Here is a 26,395-nt window from a genome sequence, read left to right on the forward strand (position 1 = left end):
TCCCAAGGCATGATGGATAACAGCAACAACTGGGGGAAAGAAAAACATATTTGAACAATTGGTTTTAATAATTGTATTATAAATTGGTATTGTTATAATGAGGCTATTATTGAATTGTACTTGGAAACTAATAAAAGTATTTTTAAAAGAAGAATTTACAGGAAACAAAAAATAATAATAAACCAAACAGCTTACCATAAACACTTGGCTATGTTGATGTTACAGAATGAGGTTAGATGGAGGGATACAAAACACATTCCCCATCCCAGGAAGTTCAAGCCAGAGACAAGCCTTTAAAGAAGCCTTTGCTAATCTGATGTCCTCCACTAGCCCAAGATGTAGTCCAAAACATCTGGAGGGGACTAGATTGGCCAAAGCAGATTCAAAGGTTCTCCTAGTCCAATGCCAGATTTTTTTTTTTTTAAATCGTGCCACTTTTCTGGAACAGGGAGGCCTAAAGCAGCTTGTAACATTAAAAAAACACACCATAACACTATTGTAAAACAGTGCCTCTCCCAGCCTAATTCAGACAAATGACCAGGAAGGATACCCCAGTCAGTGGTATGAATAGGACCAGGAAAACTAACAGCTAGCACCCCTTCTCCTCCCAGGTGTCTGAGGCTGTTTCCAATCCAATATCCAGGCCTGAAACTAAACTGAAAGGATCAAAATAATCAACTTCATTTAAGACTGCTTGGAACTGAGAAGCCATGTCCAATACCTGGACACCTTCATTTAGTGCTAGAGTGAAATGACCTAAATATACTTGGGGTATGCAGATACTATCAAGAACTAGGAATATAAGCATGGGTCAAGAAAAAGCACATATCTTAGCTTACTTCACTGGCATGCAACTTTGGTTTACTTTCACTAATGTGGAAGAAACAATTATCACATGAATTACGTTCTAGAACAATGACCATACAGTACTGTCTCGACAGCGTTGAGTAGCAAGCTTTTGGACTGCAAACACTCTTCTTAGGGACATCAACAGCAAACATGCTGCCTTTTTAATTAAGTCATTTAGAGATGTTTCTGAACCCATTGCAGTGTACTCCTCCTATGCATGTCTTCCTATGTTTTCTCACCAACTTTGACTGAAGTCTCATATGCTTTTTTTGTGGGCGTACCCCATTCAACTCAGGGAATTAAATTCCGCTCAACAGCACGTTCCCCCTTGTAACGAGGCACCTTAAGTACTGTATGCATAAAACCAAAAGTTGCGCTTCCAACATATGTTACAATTCCATTCTTCTCCCTCCCACAAATCCTTGAGGATTAGGAGGCAGAGATTCCTTATGGGAATGCTCAACGCAACCAGGGCGGGCCTGGAAAAGGCGGGAATGGCGAGGAGGGGAGAGATAAGGACCCGTCGCTTCCCCCCACCTCAAAAAAAAAGCAGACCAGCAGCTGCACTTCTCGCGATACGCGTCGCTGCCCCCCTCGTCGGAATGCACGTGGCCACGCCTCCCTCGCTGCACCTCCGCCGCCGCCATACACGCATCCTCCTCCTTCTCCCCAACGTCCCTTCCTCCACTTCCCCTCGCCTCCTCCTGCTCACGACCCCCACCCCAAAATATGCTCTTTTTTAAATTGAGCGGGGAACGTGTACAAAACAAGGCATTCCTCTCATGCACCTTTTTCCCCCGCGTCTCCTCCTCCATTTTTTACTCTCATTTATACCAGCACGCCTGACGCCCCCCCCCCCGCGCGCACTCTCCCAAGGCCACTTCTTGCTATATATATAAAACAAGGACGTTCCCTCCCACACCAAAGCCCCCCCCCCGATAAAGGGAGAAAGGGAATAGGATAGGAAGCCAACGTCTTTTGCACCCGCCTCCCCTTCCGTCGCAAGCTTCCTCCGCCTCGACCCCTGCCAGGAGGGGCTCTTTCTCACCCGCCGCCCGCTTCTTCCCCGCCAGCCTCACCTTGGCCATCCTTGTTGTTGCCGCCAGCTGCTGCCGCGGCGGCGGCGGGCTCGACCTTCATGCACTCCTTGCAGACGGTGTGGAGGCAAGGCAGGAGGCGCGGGTCCCGCTCGGAGCGCAGCCTCTCCCGGCACACGCCGCATTTCTCCAGCAGGTCGATGCCTTCCACGTTGAGCGGGGCGGCGGCGGTGGAAGAGCGCTGCTTGTCCCCAGCGGCGCCGGCGCCGCCTCCGCCAGCAGCTTCCGCAGGGGCAGGGGCCGTCGCAGGAGCAGACATTGCACCGAGAGGAGGAGGAGCAGGCAGGAGAAGCAGCAAGAGCCGCACACACGCGCCCGCGCGCGAAGAAGCTGGGCCTCGTGGGAGGCTGGCGGGGGGGGGGGCGCGGCGCTGGCGGCCTCGAGAGGGAGACGCTCCGCCACCCGCTGGGGCCCTGGTTGTTCCCCGCACGCGCTGCGAGAGAGAGAGAAAGAGAAGGGGAGTGGCGCGCGCAGCGAGCACAGAGAGACAGACAAGAGGCCTGGCTCCGTTACAGCTCGCTCTTGCCTTCGCTCTCTCTCTCTCTCCCTCCTTCCTCCTCCTCCTGAAGCTCCGCCCACTCGGCCGAGTGAACGACGGGTAGTTTTCAGGAGTTGGGGGGGGGAGGGAAGGCAGGGATAGAAGCCGCGTTACGCGCGCCTTCCAGGCTTCTTTTTTTTTTTTTAGGAGGCGGAGCTAGGCATCTTCCAAGGCCAATCGGAATCTTTGATCGATGCTCAAAACTGGCCAACTGGTAAACTGCCCACCCTCTTCCCGCCTGCTCCTCCTCCAAGAAACAAGGAGGGAATAAATAGCCATCCAATCAAAATCCGGTACGCTTCACAACTACACCCCCCTCCACCCCGCGCACCTCAGCTTCACCGGGCTGTTTTATTGGAACGAATAAATCAAGGCTTGGAATGCTGTCGGCTCAGGCCCCGCCCTCTCCCTGAGCAGGGCGGGCGAAGGGAGATTTAAGAGGCTGAAACCATGGCAACCGTGAAGTCTCTGGAGCTGGTTGGGAGAGGCGGAGATGGGTTTTGGATTGACATGGGAAGAGCCAGTTGCGAAGAAGCAAAGTCTGGGAGCAGCCAGTCCTTTTTGTTCCGCCTCCCCGCCCCTTTGCTTAACCGAATCCCTTTCATCCTCCATGTTGAAGCCCGAACAGAGGCTCCCCTTTAAAGCATTAAATGGCTGAAGCGAAGCAAGCAGGTCAGGGTAATTCTGGAGTAGCTGCTTCGGAGTGACTCCGAAGTGACACCGATATCACACACCCCAACCCCTTCGCAGCCCAATGAACTGGATAATTTATTTTTCAAGGATAATGGGGAGTACTGTAACTCCGGATTCACAAATGTCTCATAAAGCACTAGCCAGCCCTTGCCACCACTAAAGGCTGGGAAGTATTGCTACACACATCTCGCCCTAATACTGTACACTTGAAGCAAGCAGCATGTTCTTCTTTAAAAAATAAATCTTGCAGCACCTTAAAAACTAGCATGGGCGTGGGAGAACCTCAGTTAGCTATTGATTTTTACTAATGGGGGTAGCTGCCCCTCCCTTCCCCCCTTCCCATGAAGCCTAGTAAATATATTGTGGTAGGTAATGGCATAAGCCTTCAAGACTAGAACTCACTTTATTAGACAAATGAAATGAAGATAACACTTTGTGTGTCTCATGATGGGGACTCTGGTGACTGGAAGCTTGGTCACAATATTATTATTATTATTATTATTTTGGTAGTTTGCCATCATTAATTTGAGCCACCTAGGTTCCACGTTAAGGTGGCTACTTATCTAACACCAAAAATATGCAAATGCGCTGCCAGAAAAAAAGATTTGCATAGAATTTGCTTATGCTGATTTATATGCATGGATGGAAAAAAAACCTGGGGGGGAGGGGAGAGACCATAGTGGCAGACTCAGATCAAGTGACCTGTGTGCCTTTGTTGGCTGCTCAGGTGCTAAAATCTGATGGACAACTTCAAGCTCTTTACTGTCCTTAATGGTTTTTTTAATCTTTAAACTGGGTTTGGACCAGATAGCCTTTCAAATAAAGGACACACTCCAATATATTGTTTTATCTTTTATTTGTTTTTTTTAAGAGTACCTAACCTGTTTAATACATTTACAGTATATCCTGATTTTCCTCCAAGAAGAGTACAGTACATGGTTTTCCATGCGTCCGTTTTATGATCACAGCCACTCTGTTGTGGCTAGGGCAAACCAGTCAGATGGGTGGAGTACAAATAATGAAACTATTATTATTATTGTAAAGTATGCAAAACTAACAGATAATGACTGACCCCCAAGTAGCGCCATTGCTTTGAATCTGAGTCTCTCGGTCCTACTTTGTAACTAGTCTGGTGACTCCAATATTCCTTCAAACATAATACCATCCTCACATGATGAGCCTGTTCCAGGTTCCATTATCAAAGACACACACCATGAGAGTCCCAGCAATTTCCCTACAGTTACTCATCTTTTCCCCACACAGATTTGTCAAAATCCAAGCTAGAGCCTCTCTCTGGAATAATTTAGGAGCTATCTGTTTTGAGGGGCATGAATAAACCTGAGGAGGATCACAGCATTTGTGTTTAACTGATTCAGACATCATAAAATACAACTACCGCTGCATTTCATTTCCCAGTCATTACTTTTCCCAAGTAATTACTCAGTAAGGCTGCAACCCTATGCCCATTTACATAGGAATTAGCCTTACTGAACTAAAGGTGACTTACTCCAGAGTAGACATGCCTTGGATTCTGCTGCCAAAATTTTGAAAACATACAATGGAGTCTGAAGTGACCCCCCCCCCCAATGAACAATAACTCTCAAGTACATACTTTCTTAGACATTCACAGCTCAGTGCTTTAGTGGCTCCATTGATCTCTCATCAGTGAATAACAAATGAAGGATTTCCCAAGTTTTATTTATTACATTTATTCCCTGAACTATCCTACTTAACTTTTACATTTTTTGGATAGCCTTTAAAATAAGCCTGCATTGACTTTCCAGGCAGGACATAATAGGTCGTTTAGATGCTAATACACTGAAACAGAGCAATCAGGAACAACTGATTATTAGCTTGCACTTTTCTCTTTTCCATAGAAACACTGTCACCCTGCCTTTTCACTCCATTGTTAAACTCTTTTAAAATACTTCCTGGTAAGTTGCATGGTGTGGGAAAATTGGAGAAAGGTTTTTCTGCTAATACTAGATTAGAAGCATCAATGAATGCTTGATGATTCAGGACAGGTAAAAGGAAATAATTCTTTGCACAGTACATAGTTAAGCTGTGGAATTTGCTCCTGCAAGAGGTAGTAATGGTAGAGAACTTGAATGGCTTTAAAATTCATATAATATAATGCTATCAATTGCTATTAGTCAGGATGGCTGTGTACCATGTTCACTGTTGAAGGCAGTATGTCTCTGAATACCAGCTCTGAGAACAGGATGCTGGACTTGATAGAGCTTTGGTCTGATCCAGCAGGGCTTTTTCTTCCTTCTTTCCCCTCTACCAAGTATTTTGCCAAGTTAGTTCGTCTGTCTGTCTGTTCTCTATGCAGTCATACACCTATTGATATATCCCCACCCAACTTGGCACAATGGTTCTCAGGATGGAGGAGTTAGTTTCTGCCTACTTTTAGAAACTAGGTGCCATTCTGAATCAGAATAATGAACCAAACCATTCCAAACTGCATCAATTTGGGCACTTCTGAAGATATTGTCACCCAATTTGCTGTGACAGTTCCCAAGATTGAGGAGTGGGATGTGGTTTATGAAAGACCAAACAGTTACAAACACTACTGATTTGGACACTTTTGAAGATATCATTGCTCAATTTGTTGTGATGGTTCCCAGGATGGAGATGGAGATGGGTGTTGGTCTGTGTTTGGAAATTGCCATGCCCCGTTTGAATCAAGATGGCAGACAAAACCATTCCAAACTGCACCTCTGAAGATATCACCACCCAAGTTGGTATGATGGTTCCTGAGATAGAGGGTAACATTTTGGCCTATATTTGGATATCATGGGATGCTATTTTGAATAAAGATAGTGGGCTGAACCTTTAAAAATTGTGGTGATTTTAATCAAATTTGGCAGTAAACTAAAATGGCTGTGCACCAAATTTGGATCTGAGCTTCAACCAAGTTGGGTTGAGACAGCTACAAATCACCCTAAGTCAGGTTGCCTGGAGTAATCCAGGTCTGTCATAGGGGGAAAAGGTGAGACAGGCAGCTTCTACCAGCATGGGGCTGTTTTCAAGAGGGCTTTCAAACAGCTCCACACAGCGGTTTGGCTGTGTGTGTCTATTCCCAGCAAAGGAACACACACACAGTCAAACTGAACAGGACTGAACCACTTAGTCACTAATACAGTGTGACTACTGCACTGGACCACCACCGCAGGTCAGTTAGTTGGTCTCTCACCATCAGTTATGGCCCCCATGGCAATGAGTAATGCACAAGTCAGTTTCAGAAGATGGGGAGGAAAAGTGAGCTGGGTCCAGGTCAGGTGGATGCTTCCCTCAATGTGGTGGTAGCAGCAGCAATGATGGCAGCCAGATAAGCAGTGGCCAGGGAGTTGGAGAAGGCGATGCTGGCAGTGGTAGTGATCAGAGTGGGTGTGCCTGAGGCCTGAACCACAAGTCAGGACACATGGGCAACAATGTGGAGGCTGGGAGGGCAGACAGGGGAAAGCAAGCAGGTATGAGCATGTGCATCAGCAGTGCAGGAGCCTCCCACCAATGCTGCAGTCCTTTTGGCTGCAGGGGTCTGCTTTGCCATAGTGCTCACTACAGGGAACATGTTAACAGAACAACACCCAGCAGATTGAACCCTTCTGCTCTCTGCAGTGTGGTGGGGAGGCGGGGGGGTGGGGAGGAGATGCAGCATCTCCTTCCTTTGCCCCCCTCCTCATCATATCATGTTTTTAAAATCCTAATTAAACGTGAGGCCTGCCCTCAAATTGATTTGGGGCTGGTCAGGTGTTCCCTAGTTGGGGGAGGGTGGGCATGCATAACCCTAGAAACTAAGAAAATATAGTATTCATTTATAAATCCCAGTATTTATTAGCTTGTTAGAATTCCCAAGCAATGCTGGGCTCTTCAAGCTAGTATTCAATAAGGGAGCAAGTGAGAGAATTTTATTGCTAGATGGGAATGTGTGTTGTTTGGCTATTTTCTTTTAAATATGCACTGGTATATGCTCCAGCATGGGAGACAAGGGAATATATAGTCTCCAAAGGTTGGGGGGGGGGAGTTTAAAGCTTCATAAAATGCTGGTGCAGTAGTTTTCTCATTTGAGTGCTATGAAAATACAGTATATTGCAACCACTGAAGGTTTTGTGTACACTTCCTATTAGTAATATATGTTTGTTTATTTGTGGGGAGAACTAGGAGGGAATGTGAGAGCTAGTTAGGAGCCTCACCGGGAGTTTTCAAAAGCACCTCCCTGTTGTCTGCCCTTCTCCCATATTTAAGTTTAAAACTGCATCATGTACCTTCAGACCATAAGATACAGAGTTATCTGAAAAGTAATCATACACAAAATGACTAGAAATAACAGATAAAAAACACAAACATAAGCAGACAATGGCCTGGCTCCTAGCTGAAGGGGGGGGGGGGAGTTGCATAGGTCATATGAGAAATGGAAAACTAGACATATAGGACAATTTCAGGGACAGGACAAATTCCATCTGTGTGGGTTTATGACAGAGGAGAAATTTTAATTTATAGGCCATAAATACTTATAACTCAGAAATTCCAGAAACACAGCCAACCATGCCCTTACTCCAGTCTGGTTTGCTGCTGAAGCTGAAAGGGAACTAAATCAATGTTACAGATAATATCTCTGGGGCCCTGCTGCTGCTCACTCCCTGAGCTCTAGGAGTGAAGCTTCAAAGCAATTTTAGAACACTCCTGAAGTGCATTGGTCAGTGGAGGAACAGAGACTCGTCCTCCCTTCTCACAGTCTTATCAACCCTGCCATAAACCAGAACAAAGGGAGTATTGGAGGAGAAGGACAAACATAAATCTCTTGGTGGGGGAGCAGTCTGCAGGGTGGATCAAGGAAAGGAGCAGTGTTTTGCCTGGAGGCAGAAGGGGACAAAGGAGGCTACCAAAAAGGATAAGCTTAGGCTTTCATAAATGTATTATAATGTAAAATTGGAAGCTATCAAGCACCTCCCCTTTTCCAAATCGGAGCCGAGCCAATATTTAAAACTGTTGCTAAAGCCGAACTGTGCGCATCAAACTATTTAATAAGACTATGCACGTTACTACGCTCAAAGTGCTTCACATAAGGATGCTGCGACCACGCCGTGCATTCAAAGCACACGCACGAATCCCGGGAACTGCAGTTTATCCCGCACAGAGCTATAACTTCCAGCACCCTGAACGACCTACGTTTCCCAGGATTATTTGCGGGGGAGGGGGCAATGCGCGTTAAATATACGGTGTGTGCGCGCACCACCAACGCCGCAGCCCTTCAAGGGAGGCCGTTGCTGTGAAACCCGCACGGCAGCAAATCTTGCAAATCGGTGCTGAATGCGACCTCTGCATTCGGAACGGGTTTTCTTTTTTAACGGAAAGAAATAAATCTGCCTCTCGGGTCTGTGGAAACGAGCGGGGAGAGCTTGCCGTCGTGCCTTTTCTTAATAATGATGCTGACGCATCCTTAGTGCCTCCGCTCCCTTTGAGCTCGCTGCTGTTTCCCAACCCAGCCGGGCGAACTCTCTCCCTCGTCGGCTGGAGGAGGGTTAAAACCATCGAGCCGGAGCTGCCGCCGCGCGAAGCGAAGGGTGGGGGACAGGATGCAGCGAGGGGTCCTTTCCTGTGCCCGGACCCGCCGCTGCCCACCCACTCACCCACGCTGCGAGGGTGGCTGGTTCCCTCCCAGGGCCCGAGGTCCGGACGCGCCTGCCGAAGGGCGCGCGAACTCCCCTCCCCCCCGGGATCCCTGCGCGGGGGCTGCATTGGTGAGAGCGCCTTGCACGGAGAGGAGGGCGGAGCCCACGATGCGGAGCCGGGGAGGGCGGCGCGCGCTCCCTGCGCCGGAGGGCGCTTCCCGCCTCCCAGTTCCGTGCCCCACATCCCCCCCCTCTTTCCTTATCCCCCTTTTTTTGCAGCAGGGAGCTTCTCTGCTCCCTCCTCGCTTTCTGCCTTTAATTGTCTTCCTCCCACTCGCTCCGTTTCCGCGACTAAGCGCGGCCCAACCTCGGGTGGGATTTTCGTTGTGGGTTATTCTTTCATTAATTCATTTTTCTGCAGATTGAAGGCGGTCATCCTGTAACTGCTTACCGGGGGGAGGGGGGAAGCCCCATCGGATTTGTGCGATTTATCTTGTAATGAAAAAAAAGAAAAAGGCTGTATGGGTGCGGCTTTCTAATGATGTATCTGAGGTGTTATAGAAATGTTTGGCTTGTTCTCTCTTTGTATATACATACACACACACAGACACACAAATAAACACACAAAAATAAACACACACACACACACAGTGCTAATTTTCTAGGAAAAAGGGTACAAGCTCACCATGAGCTTCTCCCTTGTTCTCTTAGAATGACAATGGCGCCCACCTGAGAGGTGCCAGAGCTGAGGTCCTGTGAGCTCAGTTTGAAAAAAAGCCCTGCACTTACACACCCACACAGGTTCAAGAACCATTGTTTTGTTTTTCTGATTAGCATTTAAGATTTAACGTAGAGCATAAGCTACGTGGGGCACATTCACTATTAAACATCACAAGATAGTGTGCAAGTTTTCCGGGACGCTTCACCAGGCCTGAATGGTAAGTGAAACAATGAGTGGGGAAGGAAAAGGTGGCTGTGGACTAATGTCAAAGCCACTGTGTCTGAGCTGGCCATGGTTTTAAGATGGATTCTGATTCTACATGTAAGCTGGTTTGGGAGCCGATCTTACCTGAAAAGTATAATTTGACATTTTTTTAAAAAAAACCCCAATTTCTTTGGAAGTGTGTTATTAACAAGCAAGCCTAAAATGCCCTGGATCTAAAGGTACAGTGTGCACAATGCACATCAATAGTGCAGTAATAAAACATGTAAAATGCTACTTTTTATCTACTACATTTCCCCAAAAGTACACGAGCCACTATTTTTTTTAAAATGCATGTGGCGGTGAAGGTGGCGAGTGTAGCAGGTGAAAAGTATTCATAAACTTTGTTGACCTACATTACGTTGTCTCTCTTTCTCATCCTATTGCTCAGCTTTGGCCACAACTCATATATGTTCCTTCTCTCTCTCTCTCTCTCTCTCTCTCTCTCTCTCTCTCTCTCTCTTCTTTTTCTCTGTTTCTCGAGCAGGTGGTGTGGGCAAAGGTCCAAAAACTGTTAGTCAAGAGAAGGCTGAGAAGGTGAGAAGTGGTTGAAAGAAGGCTTATAAAGAAAGAAAAAAGCCTAACTATCAAAACGGCTTACTGCGGGAGAAGCCCCGAGATAGGCCAGGCCTATTGCTCTGGGCTGGCAGGAGGTCTGTTCAACCACTGCTGGCCAGGCCAGGCCGAGGTGAGGTGTGCTGAGGCAGGAGCTTCCTTTGCCTACGGAGGAACCTTCCCTGGACCGCCGCCACTACCACCACCACCACCACTACCACCAGCCGCTGGCATGGGGGAGAAATCTCACACGTGCCCCTACTGCGGGAAAGGCTTCCGGCGCAATTCGCACCTGACCCGACACATGGCCACCCATTCTGGGCTCCAGCGCCCCTTGGGCGGGAAGCGCCTTGGGCAGCAGGTGCAGGAAGAGGACCGGCCATTCAGCTGCAGCTACTGCGGGAAAAGCTTTGCCAAGAGCGCCCACCTGGCGCGGCACCAGGAGACCCATTCGGGGGAGAGGCCCTACAAGTGCACCTACTGCGGGAAGGCCTTTGGGCGCAACTCCCACCTCACCCGGCACCACAGCACGCACACCGGGGAGCGCCCGTACGAGTGCGGCGTTTGCGGCAAAGCTTTCACACGCAGCGCCCACGTCACCCGACACCAGGGCACACATACCGGGGAGAGGCCTTTCCGCTGCACACGCTGCGGCAAGCGCTTCACCCGCAGCGCACACCTCCAGCGCCACCAAGGCATCCACAGCGGGGACAAGCCCTTCTCCTGCGGCGACTGCGGGAAGGGCTTCACCCGTAATGCCCACCTGGAGCGCCACCGTGCCACACATTCGGGGGAGAAACCTTTCAAGTGTGCCAGCTGCGGGAAAGGGTTTGGGGCAGCCTCCCACCTTGTAAGGCACCAGAGAACCCATAAAGTTTAGTCAGCAGGGTTGGTCCTATATCCATCCAAACGGGGGGTGAGAAATGGCCAGTATTGGACATACGTTTGTCTTTATGTCAGGATGGCTCTTCCCCCCTTTCCCCCGTCTTTTCTCCATGCTATAAAATAACCTGAGTGTTTAGCTGCTGTGATTTGAGAGAGAACTGGGCATAGCAAATTCAGCAGTGGTTGGTCCCTGGTCTGCACAAAGACCGAAGCAATGTGGACTTCACACACTCAGTTCATTTGCAGATCTAATGACGATAATTTTAAATGCTGGAACTGCAGGTTGTTCTGCTACTTCTTTCAGAGCGGGAAGGACAGTGTCAAATCTTTCCGACGCCATCTGTATGTGGGAGTGGGTGTTTTTCCTTCTCTTCAGTATGGCAAATGAAGGCCACCCTTTTTTAATTTCCACTTGGCTATCAAGAAATATGCTGTGCGTCAAAAGTAAGAAACTCTGAATGAACGTTTAGACTTGAGGTGTTTGCACACCTCCCCCTTGCACACCTCCAGCATCTCAGCGGATGTGTGAGCATGTAAACATTATGCCAATCTGTGGAGTAAAAAAAGCATCATTCTGGTGATTCACTTGGAATGAAGTTAGAGTAACTCTTCCACCCTCCTTTCCCTCAGCTTTCATTTCAGACATCGTGGCCAAGAAAAAGCGGTTTATATCATACTTGCATCTGCCCACAGTACCCAGGAAATGACACCAGGAACACTGGGCCTGAGTTTTGAGCATTTCAGTATCCTTCAGCTGAGGGGAAAGGGTATTGGTTTGCTTCTGGACCAATTCTCAGAACTTGTCTATTTCTCTTCCATGGCACTTGGCAGTGTGTGCATCTAGTTTTGCAGTATTTTTATCTTGTGAGTGGGATCTGCAACAAAATGTTACAGTGCTTTTGCCTGCCAGCCATGCCTCTTTTCAGAGTACTCCATCCTGTTCCCCATCTCCCAGTTTTCTGTCCCATTGCCCCACCTGACAGATACTCGGTGTTCTGTGGCCACCGAGCATGCTCTGTTCTCATTGGGGTTGGTTTGGGTTGGTTTCTCCTCCGCCCTTCAGAAGGGCTGTAGCTCAGTGGTAGAGCATCTGCCTTGTATGCATAGTGTCCCAGGTGCAATCTGGCATCTCCTGGTAAGGCTGAATCTCCTATCTGGAACAGTTTTCTTCTCCTTGGACAAGACTATAGTTCTGCTGATACATTTCACAGCGTAACTCTGTTGTAGTTGAGAGATAGGGTAAAAAACTAACCTTAAATTAGTTGGGTTTTTTAATGTAGCTACTTGTTCTTTTTTAAATGGAGGATGAAGTTATAAATGATACTGTCAGCTGTCTCCACACAAAATAGTTAGCTGATTTTCCTCTATAGAAGACATTTAAGGGGACATTTGGTGATTCTTTAGGAAGTTGGGTATCTTGCTGCTCTGAATCATGGAAAGAGATGCGGAGGCAGCAAATTTCTTAGCTGGAGTCCCCGAAACTTTCTCTTCTTAAGCCTGTGCTCCTAGGAAATACTGTCTTGCTTGTCTCCCAGTTTGCTGTCTGTGGCTCTTAACTAATCTGATGTGTGGTTTTTTGAAGGTACTGGGCACTCGGGCTCTTCAGAGGCATAGCACAAGGGCACAGCCATGGTCTTGTATCAGGGCCTCCCTAAGACATGGATTCCCCCATGCGACTGCCTTGAGTTATGTGGCCTTTGGCCTCTGTATGTGTCATTTTTGATGTGGCCTCTTTGGAATCCAGGGTGATGAAGCAGTGCAGAAGTACAGCAAGCATGGAGCAAAACGTCTCGTTAGAAAGGTTTGAGTTTATGAACACACACAAAAGAAATAAATTGAAGCTCAATGGAGAGAAGAAATAGGAGCCAAGGAGCGACAGCAACCTGCCAACTCTCCATTTGTTCGGCTAAGAGCAGAAATACTTTATAACACCTTTACTAGTTTGCCTAATGACAGGTCTAAATCTTTGAAGCCTGTGTTGGTCATAACAAAGGGAACTGCCAGCAAGATGCAGGCAGAGACTCTTTTGTTTTCCCTCTGCTTTTTCTGAACTCTTTACAAAATGGGAGAAACAGCATCTGTACATCAGAATCTCAATGGCCAACTTGATGTAGCACAACAAAAACCACAAGAGTCATTGGAAAGACTACTAAGGTTGATGGGTCAAAACTGCAGCTGTTTCATACTTCTATGTCAACTCTTATTTTATTCTGCTTCCTATGAATTTGAAACCGCACTAAGCCTGACATTGGTTTCTCTTTGAGTGCTCAAACAGTGGAAATACTGAAATGGTGAACCTTTATTTGTTCAGTAGTCTGCACAGTACAGACTCGTGGTTGGCTTTTTTTGTTTGGGATTCCCAAGACCCTGCAATTGCTAGAAAAATACTTGGAATGTTCTGCCGTGTCCTAAATGATGGTTGCAACCTTTTAATTGCCTTAGGGGTTTATCTCCCCAAAGTCAGGCTTTTGCCTTTCTGAATGGAGAGATCTCTGGTAATTGCCAACAACACACTTGAGACTGGTATAGCTTTCCCTTCCTCTTGGGTGGTCAGTTTGTGTGGCGTTCCTTCCACTAGGGCTGAGGCTCCTGAGTCTGATTTGAGCCTTGATGCTTCAAGGGAGGAGCACAAGCTAAGTCAGTTCGTTTTGGGCCAGAGGTAGAGTTTTCAGGTCTGCTCCGTCATACATCACAACCAGAAGGTAGCTTTTCCTGTTTGAAAGTGAAACTGATTCCTTCTCACACCTAGGCTTAAACACCTCCTCCTCCTGACTATCAATAAGCTTTCAGATGTGTGGAGTGGGGGAAGACAATTTTCTAAGAATATGTCAACTCTGACCCATGGCTTAAAAATCTGGACCTACACAACCATTCTAGATGCGTGTAGTTACAGCTGTTGCCCATGGGGCTGTGAGATCAACAAAATGTGGAGCCACAGCCAATGACAGGCAGAGCCAAGTAATTCCAGTTCCCATCTTTCTCCCTGCTGACTTGGGCAAGGCCAACACAGAGACTAAGGATTGCTGATAGACGGTGTAACCCCCCCTCCCCCCGCACCATGGTAAGAAAGAAGGCAGGGAGGACTGGCTGAGGGCAGACTTGAGATGGGTAGGGCAGTGCCCTGTTCACTGTAATGGGCCAGCCTCCATTCCCTAGTGTGGAGGTTCTGCCACACAACAAACTGTTAAAGAATAATATTGGTTGACTCCAGACTCTTGGGCTGCAGTCTGCCATATTCTTACCTTGCAGAAAGTTCCATTGAATAGATGAATAGCATTTGATAGGATGGTGCTCTTGGTCATGCTGTAGGCTCATTGAAATCAATAAGACAAGTTGGTTGTGACTGTATTAAGTCCCACCGGTTCCAGCAAAACTAAAAGTGTTAAGTTATTGAAAAGTGTTAAGCCCATTGATTCATTCTGCTAAACCCCTGTCAACCAGAGAGGTCAACTCTCCACTGCCAATAAAACCCCACAAACCTATGGGTGTTGGCACCTATCCTCGTAAACAGCAGGATTTTGCTTAAGCGGTAAAGTCAGCGCACAAACACTAAAGTGAACAAGTCATTTCGTTGCCAATCCATTCTACAAGAGAGTACAGAGGGGAAATGATTGTGGTACTGTTTGAGATCGTAAGTGCAAATGCATGGAAAATTCTGAAGGCGGAATTCAGCCATTATTTGGAGAGTGGAAGATCTGTAGGGCATAAAGAGGTCTCTAAAGAAGAGCCATCCTCTCAGGGCCTGATTCTAATCCTGCCATCCAAGAAAGAGGACTCCTCATGAGTCAGGTAGTAGGGAACTGGTTTGTGTTTCTTGTTGCAGACCTCAGCTGCCTGATCTTGGAAGGAAGGAATATGCTGATTCTGCTGGGTTTATGCTGTATTTTTTATCTTGCACTTGATTGGTCACTTTCATTAGACATTTTGCATGCATATACCCTGTCTCTGCTGTGGACTCATGTACAACTATGACTGGTAGATTCTGGGGGAGCAGGAAAGGGTCTCATTTCCCATGTGAGGGGTGCACTCCAGATAGAAGGATGCCAAAGGCCTATTGATTTCAGTGCGACTTCAGAGCCTGAAGTTCACTGCGTTGCACCCATAATGATGTTGTGTTATGCCTGGTCTATGACTTTGCTAATGGCAGTTTCTTTAAAAAAAAACAAAAACCTCCCAACAGCTTGTATATAGATAATTTTTCAAGTTGTGCAGCAGTATTGTAGAACTATCATTGCTGGTGGTACACTTTTAATCCCCCCCCCTGTACAATTGTGGACTTTGGTGAAATCAGTCATTTCTGTAGTAGCAGTACTTGGAGAAAAGCAGAAATTGGCTCGTAGTGGCCAGACCAGCTCTGCTGCCATAGATGTGATGTTATGGATTACCATTCTCTCTCCCATCCCCAACCTGGAAAGTGTTTCTTCTTTATTTATTTTAATTATTTTTCTTTTTGGATGTAACATCAAGCAGTTATAATTGCACACCTTCAAGTGCATTTTCCCATCACTTTCCTTACTGCTAAAAAGTGGCTCTCCTTTTTTAAGTGTCATGAACAAGAGCTCTAAATCCACTATTAATTGCTCAACCTGAACTTGCTAGCATGTGATTGAATTCCATGTGCAAAATAGCAGTGGTCCAGGAACCTTCCGCTGCCTGCCCCCCAGTCTCATTCTTTGTGTCAGGCTTTTCCAACCAGACGTTTTGAAAATGGGTACTTCAAGAACGGTGTCTAGATGCCAGGATCTGGGGCCACCTAAAAGTGTGCATTTGAACTCCTTGGCTCACAGCCTCTGCCAACCTGGTGTCCTCCAGATGTTTCAAACTACGGCTCTGCTGGCGAGAGCTATATAGTCCAACACATCTAAAAGGTGCCAGGTTGGCGAAGGCTGGTTCAGTCATTGGGCTTGGGTTGGTGTGCGGTCAACCATTACTTCACATTTGTTAAAACTCTTACCCACAAGAGAGCAGATGTCCACCCGCTTGTGGACATCTAGTGAAGCTGAATGTTGGAAGATTCGGGACAGATAAAAGAAAGTACTTCTCCACGCAGTGCATTGTTAAACTACGGAACTCACCGCCACAGGAGGCAGTGATGGGCACCAACCTAGACTGCTTCAAAAGAGGACTAGACAAATTAATGGAGGAGGAGGGGGCAATCAATGGCTACTAGCCATGATGGCTGTGCTTTGTCTCCACAGTTGGAGGCAGCAATAATTCTGAAAACCAGTTGCCAGAAACCAAAGCTGGGGGGGAGTGCTCTTGTTCTCAAATCCTGCCTACAGGTTTCCCACAGGCATCTTGTTGGCCGCTGTGACAACAGTGCAGGACTAGATGGGCCATTGGCCTGATCCAGAAGGCTCTTCTTGGGTTCTCGCGTTCTTAAGGGTGTTCCTGAGAGCAGCTGAGTCTTCTGAACTTGTTTATGAGCATCAGCACCACTTCTGTGGGGTGGCAGAAGGGGCAAAGTGCATTTTGGGTGGTGGGAACATGGTTCCACATGCTAAGATTTGTGAAAGAGAAACAATGGCGTATTTCACTTTCATGCTTCCGTCCTGTTTTTTCCCCTGGAGTAAATGTCCCATGCCCCCCTCACGCGATTGCAATCCTATTAGTTTTAATAGAGTTAACTTTCAAGTAAGCATGCATTAGAATTGTGGCCTTTTAATTCCTAGTTTATGATTTAGTTATATTGTTTAGGTGTTGTCTGGCAAAAGTGTATGTGGTGGTTTTTTTTCCTCCTTACTAGTGAATAACAAAGCCTTTTCCATTTCACAGGAGGCTCCAGCAAAGAGCAAGCTATCAGTTTGCAGGAGGGGGCATAGCTTTCTCCCCATCTTCCCACTCTGGTGCCACCTATGGAGCCAGTTTTGGGGTATTTGTTTTACTATGGCTCAGTTCAGTGTTTGTGAGCTCTGCGTTTTAGGCTTTTTGAGGACTGGGGGTGGGGGGGTTAGGTTTCCTTTGCTTTAGAATTGTTTGTGGGCAGGGATGTTTTGGATTATTTGGTCTGTACTTTCTATGATTTTTATTACTGCCAATGGGTATGCCTTAACAAAACAATTGTAAATGCCATCGCAGCAGTATCATAGCCAAACTTAAGCCTGGGTTTCCCGCCCCTATGAAATGCCCACCACCAACTTCCCACTTTCCCTGGTATTGCCCATGGTATCTTAATCTATTTCCCTATCGTACTAACAGTGTCTGTCTCTTCACTGTATGAAATAAACACTTTTCCTGATTCCAAGATGCCTTGTTGACGTCCTGAGTAGCTAGGACACTATTTTCGGGTGTAATAACCTGACATGGCTAGGAGACTTACCTGGACATTTGAGTGAGTGCAAAATGCAGCGAGCTGCCTATTGCTGTGTCAACGTGCAAAAATACACTCCTATGCTAGAGCAGGGGGTAGGCAGAAGGTAGGTTGGGATGTGCCAGTAGATCTTTGGGTGGTTTGCAGAAGATGAGTCCCAGCTGTTTTGCCTTCAGTGTTCCTAAGTGCTTAGCTTTGGAGCATACAGAACAACTTGTGCTTGGCATTCTTCCCACACAAGATTTGGGGTTTCATAGTGGCCACAGGTCTGGTCTAGAACCTTGGGAGGCCAGAGTTTAATCCCCACTCGGCCATGAAGCTCACTGGGCAACCTTGGGCCTAACCTTAGCCTAACCTACCTCGCAGTGTTGTCAGGATAAAATAGGAGGAGGGAGAATGGTGTAAACCGGTTGGAGCTTATTGGAGGAAGGGTGGACTATAAATGTAATAGTAAAGAGAAATAAAGAAATCCTGTCTGCCTTCCACCATGGAACCTAAGGCTGTGTATATGTGGTTCTGAGGTAGTCTATTCCTCCCAACTGATCAGGCACAGATCTGCTTAGTTTCATCAAGGTGGTGTCCCCCTGTGTCTTCAGACTCTACTCTAGAACCACATTAAACACAGGGTGTCATTTGACCCTCAGGGGTGTCAGGAAAGGGCAACAATTTGTTGTGATTACTTGTGGACTGATTGATTCAACAAATTTTATATATGGCTTGATTGTAACAAAATCTCTAGGCAGCTTACAAGAAATATTAAAATTATCAAGAAGAACAGTTTAAAATAAGTGATTAGGAAGCATTAAAACTAGTGATCAGCAAAAAGAAAAAAAGAAAAACCCATTAAAACACATCAACATCTACATGTCTGGATATACTTGCCTAAACAAAAATGTTTTAAGCGGATGCCAGAAAGAACACAACGTTGGTGTCCTGCCTGCTGTCAGTGTAAACTATTTTGCAACCAAAGCTACAGAAATGATGTAGAATGAGACAAAATACAGAATCTAGAAACTAAGAGCAATCAAACCAGGTCTACAAGTGTATAGTTAATTTTATAATTTTAATTGCATAGTTAATTTCACTTAACAAAAAGCTGCCTAAACATCAAGGTACTAGGGTAGTAGACACTTGTCTAATTCCAGCTGGTAACATCCCAAAGGCTGGAGCTGCATCACTGAAAGCCTAGTTTTTATTATTATTATTATTATTATTATTATTATAATATACCATCTCTCATTCAAAGGCCACAGGGCAGTTTACAGCATAAAAATACAAAATGAAAAGTATAATGTAACAAAATAAATTTATTAGTTGCCATGGCAATTCAAAGCTCAAAATGACTTACAAAAAACAATACATACATGCATACATTAAAGTGAGGGGGGGTATCCATTAAAACATTCCACCTAGTTAAAAGCCAGAGGCCGGATTAAAAAGGAAGGTTTTGGCCTGGCACGTGAAAATATATAATAATGGTGCCAGGCAAAGTTCCTTCGTGAGAGCGTTCTGCAGACATGGGTCCTGAGCCACATTTCTAGGACAAAACCAACACATTGAAATTAAGTGCTAGACCAGATCTACCCACTCTTTGAAGAAACTGATTTTCTAGATCCATTTCAATCAGAATTTAGGCTTGATTTGGACACAGAAAGTGCCTTGGTCGCCCTGTATTGATGACCTCTGTTGGGAGAGAGACAGGGGAAATGTGTCCCTTTTAATTCTCCTCAACCTCTCATTAGCTTCTGATATCAAGCATTGTATCCTTCTGGAGCAGATGTCCAAGTTAGGGGTGGGAGGCACTACTTTTCGGTGGTTCAGGTCCTACTTGGATGATCATTTCCAGATGGTGATGCTTGGCATGTGCTCTTGGGCTCCATGGAGCCTTCAATATGTTCTGCTCCTTTACATCTGCAGGTGTGGCAGTGGATGTCCTGGACCTCAGTGTTAAGATTACTGCAATGCCTTATACACAGGGCTGCCTCTGAAGACAGTTCAGAAACTTTAGCCGGTGCAGAATTTAGAGGCCAAGTTGCTCTCTGAGACAAGATGCTTTGAACATATGATGCCAATCCTGGCACAACTGTACTGACTGCCAGTCAATTTCCAGGCAGATTCAAAGTGTTGGTTTTGACCTATAAAGCCTTAAACAGCCCAGGATCGCAATACCCCGAGGACTGCCTCTCTTCGTATGAACCTACCCAGACCCTGAGATCATCCTCTGAGGCCCTTCTTTGTATGCCTCCTCCGTGGAGGGCAGCAACATGAGGCTCGCCTGGTGCCTTCATTACATATCTTTAGGCACTAGGCAAAAACATTCCTCTTTTCACAGGCCTTTGGGTAATTAAAAATACCTTGCCTTTTAAACTAGACGGAGGGTCTGGTTTGTTGCTATGCTATATATTTTATGTTCTCTTTTTTAAAAAAAATATTCTGCGAATCACTGCGATCTTCGGATAAAGGGTGGTACATAAATTTAATAATTTTTTTTAAAAGCATTAAATGCACGTGGATAGCGCAGCTGCAGGGCAGGGATATACAGTGGTACCTCAAGTTACAGACGCTTCAAGTTACAGACTCCGCTAACCCAGAAATAGTACCTTGGGTCAAGAACTTTACCTCAGGATGAGAACAGAAATTGTGTGGCAGCAGCGTGAGGCCCCATTAGCTAAAGCGGTGCGTCAGGTTAAGAACAGTTTCAGGTTAAGAACGGACCTCCTGAACAAATTAAGTTCTTAACCAGAGGTACCACTGTATAGGAGTGAAGTTAAATATGGAATACCTTATTTTTATTATTATTAGGGGGGGTACTGTCCTGAAGAAGATGCTAGTGGGATTCTCTTCTTCTGATGCCATGCCAGTCTTGGGTGCACAATGCCCCTCTGGCCTAATGATGTTTTAGCCTGGATTATTTATTACTTATTTTATTTATTAAATGTATGCACTGCCAGTTAGACTAGAGGCCCGTCTAACTAGTGCAGCATCCTGCTCCCCAGAGGCACGTGCATCCGGAGGGCCAGGAAGCTCGCTCGTCGTTGTCCAGGCACAGGTATTTTGTACTCAGTGACATGTCCCCTCTGTGAACCTGGAAGGTCCCGCTGGAATCGGCCCTCCCTCCCACTGCTCAGCCCCTGGAAAACCGCCTCGGCTTCGCCCAGCGCCCCCGTCCGCGCTGCGCGTCGGCCGGGCTCCGCTTCGGTCCTAGGCCCCCGCCGCGGCGCTTGGCAAGGGGGGCTCCGCGCCGGCCTCTTCTTTGGGGCGGCTGCTCCGCGTTGCAAAACAGAAGCGATGCCGCTAGAGGGCTCTGGCCATTGTCAAAAAAAGGAGAGGCAGAGAAAGAGGCGACTGTTCTCATTTTCTCTCTCGCTGCTGCTGCTGCTCCCGCTGACGATTTTGGGGGCTGAACTTCCCAGGTCAGCGCCGGAGAGCCTTGTTGTTGCTGCTTCTCCTCCTGCTGCTTGCGTAGCAGCGGCAGCGGCAGCCCCAGACCCGGCGCCACCCCGACGGGGCTGCGGGAGCCTCCAATTTTAAGAAATCTCCTCGTTCTCCAGCCGCATCCTCAAGGGAGAGAGGGACCTTTATCAGCCTCGGTTGCTTCCCCCCCCCTCCCCCACTTCTTTCTTTTCTCTCTCCCCCCCCCCCACCTTTTTTAATATTATCATTTAAAGGAGAGATCGCGAACTCTGCAGCTTCTCAGGGACCCGATCCTGAAGCCAGAGACTTCCAGGTAACTCCCGCCGACTGGGGTTTGGGCAGCCAGCCAAAAGTCCAGCAACGTAGCCAGGCAACTTCCTCATTAAAAAGGGGGGGCGGGGAGGGGAGGGGAAGCCTATCACAAACAGCGGGGAGCCAACGCACCGCCGTTCCATCAGCGCCTCTGCTCTCCGAACGAACTGCTCTCCCCCCCCCAAACAAGGTGGGGTGGCACACACCCGGATCTTCCCTACGCGTATATAAACAAGAAGAGAGCTTTCAAGACGTGAGAATGACGTAGACCTTGGGCTGGGTTGGTAGAGGAAATAGGAAAGCTTGCCTCCTCCTCCTCGTCCTCCTCCACCCGCCGCCGTCGCCTTCCTGGCAGGACTCGTGTGCCTCTTAAGAACCGTGCACGCCGTGCAGAAATCGGCCCAGGAAAGTCTTCTTCACCTGTTGAATTTCTGCACGTCGCCCAAAGTTGTTAAAAGTGCACCAGCCTTGCCAGGGAGAGGGGAGGCGCAGCAGGATTGATATTGCAGGGGGGAGAGAGAGAGAGGAGGGCGGCAGGAATCCTGTAGCTTTGAGATCAGGGGGGCTAATGCTGTCCAGCAAAGGCCACGTTACAGGCCCAAAGCCGCAGGGTTGGTGATGGATTCTGAGCAGGGGAAACTTATTTTTTCAGAGGCCACAGCCTTCTGCAGAAGTGACTGATGTATTTTGCTGAGATTCAGTGGGCCCTTCTGGACCCATGCCAGAGACCTGTCTACAGGGACATTGTGCAGGACAATTATGGGACTCTACTCTCACTAGGTAAGGACTTTTCTTTTCTTTTTATTTATTTCTTTTTTACTTCTTTTTATGTTAAAAAAAATTCAAATAAAATCAGCTTTAAGTAGTAAAGATGGCTATTGCAAACCTGAGATCCCAGAGGTCCAAAAACATATGGCGACATTGACATTGACTTCTGCTGGTTTAAGAATATGCAGCCTTTTGAATTACAGGGAACTCTTGACCAGGCCAGGAGAGTTTCTTTGGAATCTAGAAGGCTGCGTGTTGCTAAGCCAGCAAAACTCTCTCCAATGAAAATATGTCAGGACACTTCTTTAGTAAGCTCACAGAAAAGCCTCAGAAGATTAGGATTACTCCATCTTGTGGTAGATGGAGAGAAGATAGAAAGTTATGAGAAAATTTCCTGTCCCTGTATAGTCAGCAGTCCTACATCACAGAAATATTTGGAGCGTTTGATCATTGTGGAGGCCAAACCCAATAACTCTGGTGGAATTCCCATAGAATTCTGCTGGTTAGCTATGGAATGTCAGGAATTAGAAGCTAATATTAGTGTCAGCCAGCACTACCTCTTGGGTCTGGGTTGGTCTAGTTCACCTATTGTATGGAACGATGCTTTTAAGCCGCGGCACCAGCAAATGGGTTTTATTTAGATATTTTGACTCCTGACCCACCCCTTGCCCCCCATCCACCTGTCCAAATATCTCAGGTTGGTAAAACCACTTAAAACAGCAAATGATCAAACCAACAAGGTAAGGTAACCATTCAGATATAAAATGTTGAAACAAAGCAAAAAGGGGGTGGAAATATTCCCATGCTTGCTTCACTCTCTTTCCTTTGATAGATGGAGGAACCATGAACCCAAATCCCCAGCCTGGAGGTGCAGAGGCTGCCCTGACACAGAAGCAGGTTCCAGGACGCCCTGAAGGCTCCCTTTACCCAGGCCAGAACCAGGCTGGGCAGCAAAGCGAGGATCCAGGGAAAGGATGGGCCAAGCCGCCTCTTCCTCCTCCATTGCCGAAAGGCAACCCCAGTCTCCCGCCCCGGGTCTATATGGGGCCCGGCCCAAGCCTGTGCGTCCAGTGTGGGGAGAGCCTTGCCCAAAGTCGGCACAGTGTCGCCCAGCCCCAGAGAGCCCCCCATCCTGCCGATAAGTTCTACCCGTGCTCCGATTGCGGGAAAAGCTTTGGCGTGAGCTCCCACCTCACCATCCACCGGAGGATCCACACGGGCGAGAAGCCTTACGAGTGCAACGAATGCGGGAAGAGGTTCAGCCAGAGCTCCACCCTCGTTCTCCACCGCCGCATCCACACCGGAGAGAAGCCTTACAAATGCGTGGATTGCGGGAAGTGCTTCTCTGTGAGCTCTCACCTGACCAAGCACCAGAGGGTCCACACGGGGGAGAAGCCGTACGAATGCCAAGCGTGCGGGAAAAGGTTCAGCCAGAGCTCCACCCTCATCCTTCACCAGCGGATCCACACCGGGGAGCGGCCTTACAAATGCGACGAGTGCGGGAAGACCTTCAGCGTCAGCTCCCACCTCACCATCCACCAGAGAATCCACACAGGGGAGAAACCCTATCACTGCACGGAATGTGGGAAGAGTTTCCGGCAAAGGTCCGGCCTCAGCACACACCAGAAAACCCACATGGTCCTCGCAAGACCTTACAAGTGCCCGCCTTGAAGAGGGAACCAAGCTTTGGGTCGCAAACCACCAGCCTTTCTTGCCTGACGCTTTGCTCAGTGAAGAGACTGTGGCTGCAGACAGATAGAAGGAGGGGAGAGTTGGCAGGCACCCCGCCCATTTTATGAGCTTCGTTGGGGGGCTGGGGGGCACTGTTAATGCAAAAGGTACTTCAGGGGTGCCACCCTCCCGCCACAGTTGAGTTAGGGCCATTCATGAGATCCCAACATGTTCTTTCCAAAAAGCACTTCCGCTTTGAGTGATATTTCTTTCAAACCACAACACAGTGTTACGTACGGGGAACGTGGCTTTCTTTCCCAAGCCAGCAGTTTGGAGGGCTGTCTGAAATGCAATTTGTGTCAACTGTCACAGACACTAACCGGATATTTCCCGTGACATCGCCAATGCCAACTTAGATCGGTTTTCTCCCCCTGAGCGGTCCTCAAGTGTGAAAATGTTCCAGTAACAATTTAAAAGGAAAGGAGGAGGTTAAGGGAGTTGGGTAGACTTCTCTTCTCCACAGCAACGCTCTGCCATTTTTGTAAATGTTTTCTTTTGCTTAGTTGCTCCTTTCTAGCTTGTTGTTTTCAATGGTTTATATACAGTGATTGGTGGTGGTTTTATATGTTGTACAATTGCGAGCTTTCTTAGGGGGCTTTGGCTGGGGAGCGGCATAGAGCATAATCAGTCACAAATGGGATGTTGATGAAAGGTGTGTCTTCCCTGTGGTCCAGAGCTAGAACCAGAGCACACATTTCCTGTGTGTGTTTGTGTGTTTTAAAAAGACAGTAATGAGAATAAGAACAGAATATCCCAGCACAGCAAGGCTGCCTGGTTGCAACGTAGAGATCCAGGCTGTGTACACATTATATATATATATATATATATATATATATATATATAATCCTTCCAGTAGCACCTTAAAGACCAACTAAGTTAGTTCTTGGTATGAGCTTTCGTGTGCATGCACACTTCTTCAGATACACACACGAAAGCTCATACCAAGAACTAACTTAGTTGGTCTTTAAGGTGCTACTGGAAGGAATTTTGTTTTGTTTTGACTATGGCAGACCAACACGGCTACCTATCTGTAACTACACATAATATGTTTGAAGCACAGGGCTTCCGCCAAAGAATCCTAGAAACTGTACTTTAGCCCTCACAGAACTACAATTTCCAGGACCCTTAAACTACAGTTCCCACGATTTTTGGGGGATAGGTCAGGTGCTTTAAATATACAGTGTGTACAGAGCCCTGCTCTGTCCTTTTAAAAGTCCTAAAGCCAGTGGTGTTAGTGGGGCAGGAGTCCTTAGCTTTACTCAGCAGATAGAGCAGAAGAGCTGGCTTGCTAGAAGAAGTATAGATGGCTGCCCACTTGGTGGTTTAAAAGGGGATTAAACAAATTAATGGAGGAGAGGGCAGACAGTGGTTTCTTGACCATGATGGCTGTGTGCTACCTCCAGGATTGCAGTCTGCCTCTGCATACCAGCTTTTGGGAATCTCAAATGAGGAGAGTGCTGCTGTGCTCATTTCTTGCTTATGGGCTTCCTATGTGAAAACACAGTGGGGGATTAAGGCCTTTGGTCTGACCTAGCATGGCACTTCTGATGTTCCTCCCACAGTTTTGAGTCAGTGAAGTAATACACATGGGACAGCCCATGTGGTGGCCTCCAGATGTTGGACAGCAACTCCCATCATCCCTGGCCATTGACTGTGCTGGCTGAGGCTGATGGGAGTTGGAGTCCAGGAACATCTGAAGAACATTTGGTTACCCTTATAATATCTAAAGAGAGGAGTTCCCAAGAGACCATTAAGCCCAAAGGCTAAAATGACCAGACTGCACCACTGCCAGAAGCATCACCTCCCATCCCATCACTCCTTTGGTCCCTTTGCCAGAGTCTCTTTCAACTTCTGCAGCCAATTCAGCAACTGCAATGCTATTTTTACTCCAGCAGAAAGTGGGAGAGAACAGTTGGGTAGACAGAGGGGGTCCTTAGCAGATACACAAAATGGAATCGCACATGTAGCTCTGTCAGGAAAGAAAGATGGCTGGTGAAGGCTGGCTGCAACTGAACCTTGTCTCCACGGAGCCTCACAGCTGTGTGGGATGTGCTGTTCCTCCTTGGCATTCTATGTAAAGTAGGTGCAGGGAAAGTTCAGCCCTCCATACTACAATTCCCATCATCCCTGGCTATTGGTCATTGTTGCTAGGACTGATGGGAGATGGAGTTCAGCAACATCTAGGGTCAAAGGTTGGGGGAGCAGCCACAGGAGCAGCATCAATTTGGAAGGAACAGAGATAGATAGAAAAGGAAGTACAGTGGTACCTCGGGTTACATACGCTTCAGGTTACATACGCTTCAGGTTACAGACTCCGCTAACCCAGAAATAGTACTTCAGGTTAAGAACTTTGCTTCAGGATGAGAACAGAAATCATGCAGCGGCGGCACAGCAGCAGCGGGAGGCCCCATTAGCTAAAGTGGTGCTTCAGGTTAAGAACAGTTTCAAGTTAAGAACGGACCTCCGGAACAAATTAAGTACTTAACCCGAGGTACCACTGTATCACGTCCATGTGGGAGATTCAGCAGGAACAGCGAAGAAACTCTGGATCACAATTTGGTGGTGAGCCAGGAAAGTAGACTATTTACAGGATTTACAAGTATTGAAGGAGGAGGGAAGAGAGAAGGAAATTTGCCCAGTAAC

General features: G+C 47.3%; 2 protein-coding genes and 1 long non-coding RNA gene across 7 annotated transcripts in view; 2 read left to right on the forward strand and 1 right to left on the reverse strand.

The window, feature by feature from the left end:
- Positions 1 to 2,889, reverse strand: part of TRIM28 (tripartite motif containing 28) — a 35,521-nt gene extending 32,632 nt beyond the window's left edge. For 3 of the 4 annotated variants that reach the window (XM_083708166.1, XM_083708164.1, XM_083708163.1), the window contains exon 1: positions 1,929 to 2,831. In XM_083708166.1, the coding sequence (XP_083564292.1) occupies positions 1,929 to 2,205 (277 nt within the window). In that variant the 5' untranslated portion in view covers positions 2,206 to 2,831. Of the gene's footprint in view, positions 1 to 1,928 lie in introns of all 4 variants that reach the window. The other variant, XM_083708165.1, reaches the window with a different exon arrangement.
- A 4,722-nt stretch (positions 2,890 to 7,611) lies between these two features.
- Positions 7,612 to 17,461, forward strand: LOC310829722. The gene is made up of 2 exons (XR_014557333.1): positions 7,612 to 8,924; positions 10,265 to 17,461. It is a non-coding gene; the product is annotated as an uncharacterized lncRNA (long non-coding RNA).
- A 3,330-nt stretch (positions 17,462 to 20,791) lies between these two features.
- On the forward strand, positions 20,792 to 24,315 carry LOC310829633 (uncharacterized protein). Of its 2 annotated transcripts, none has more exons than XM_083708344.1 (3): positions 20,792 to 21,254; positions 21,906 to 22,033; positions 22,854 to 24,315. In XM_083708344.1, exons 2-3 carry the CDS (start codon positions 21,934 to 21,936, stop codon positions 23,690 to 23,692), a joined length of 939 nt encoding a protein of 312 aa, XP_083564470.1. In that variant the 5' UTR covers positions 20,792 to 21,254; positions 21,906 to 21,933; the 3' UTR covers positions 23,693 to 24,315. The 2 variants fall into 2 exon arrangements, with proteins under 2 accessions (XP_083564470.1, XP_083564471.1); XM_083708345.1 differs by lacking the exon at positions 20,792 to 21,254 and adding an exon at positions 21,362 to 21,506.
- The last annotated feature ends 2,080 nt before the right edge of the window (positions 24,316 to 26,395 follow it).

Source organism: Podarcis gaigeae (genome assembly GCF_964106915.1).
Source record: "Podarcis gaigeae genome assembly, chromosome: 13".
NCBI lineage: Eukaryota > Metazoa > Chordata > Lepidosauria > Squamata > Lacertidae > Podarcis > Podarcis gaigeae.